Consider the following 203-nt stretch of genomic DNA (forward strand, 5'->3'; position numbering starts at 1 on the left):
GTCGCAGCGCTCCCCCGTGAGGCGCCTGCCCGCCCGTCCTCTCAGCTCTGTCCTCCTCCAGGTGCCTCCAAATGGGACGTCCGGGAGAAGGTGTGGGGCTACCTGGAGGCTAGCGGCCTGGCCGACTTCCCGCGGCCGGTGCACCACCGCATCCCCAACTTCAAGGGACGGCGGGCCCGGCGCCGGGCCCGGACCCGTTCCTT

At 72.4% G+C, this 203-nt stretch overlaps 1 protein-coding gene across 1 annotated transcript in view; it reads left to right on the forward strand.

Moving 5' to 3' along the window:
• Window positions 1–61: 61 nt before the first annotated feature.
• The window catches only part of MTHFSD (methenyltetrahydrofolate synthetase domain containing), a gene marked incomplete at its 5' end in the record, with an annotated part of 14,762 nt that continues 14,620 nt past the window's right edge, over window positions 62–203 (forward strand). The window contains one exon of the mRNA XM_010288790.1: window positions 62–174. Within this exon, the coding sequence (XP_010287092.1) occupies window positions 62–174 (113 nt within the window). The remainder of the gene's footprint in view (window positions 175–203) is intronic.

This window comes from Phaethon lepturus, unplaced genomic scaffold (genome assembly GCF_000687285.1).
Source record: "Phaethon lepturus isolate BGI_N335 unplaced genomic scaffold, ASM68728v1 scaffold41556, whole genome shotgun sequence".
Classification (NCBI taxonomy): Eukaryota; Metazoa; Chordata; class Aves; order Phaethontiformes; family Phaethontidae; genus Phaethon; species Phaethon lepturus.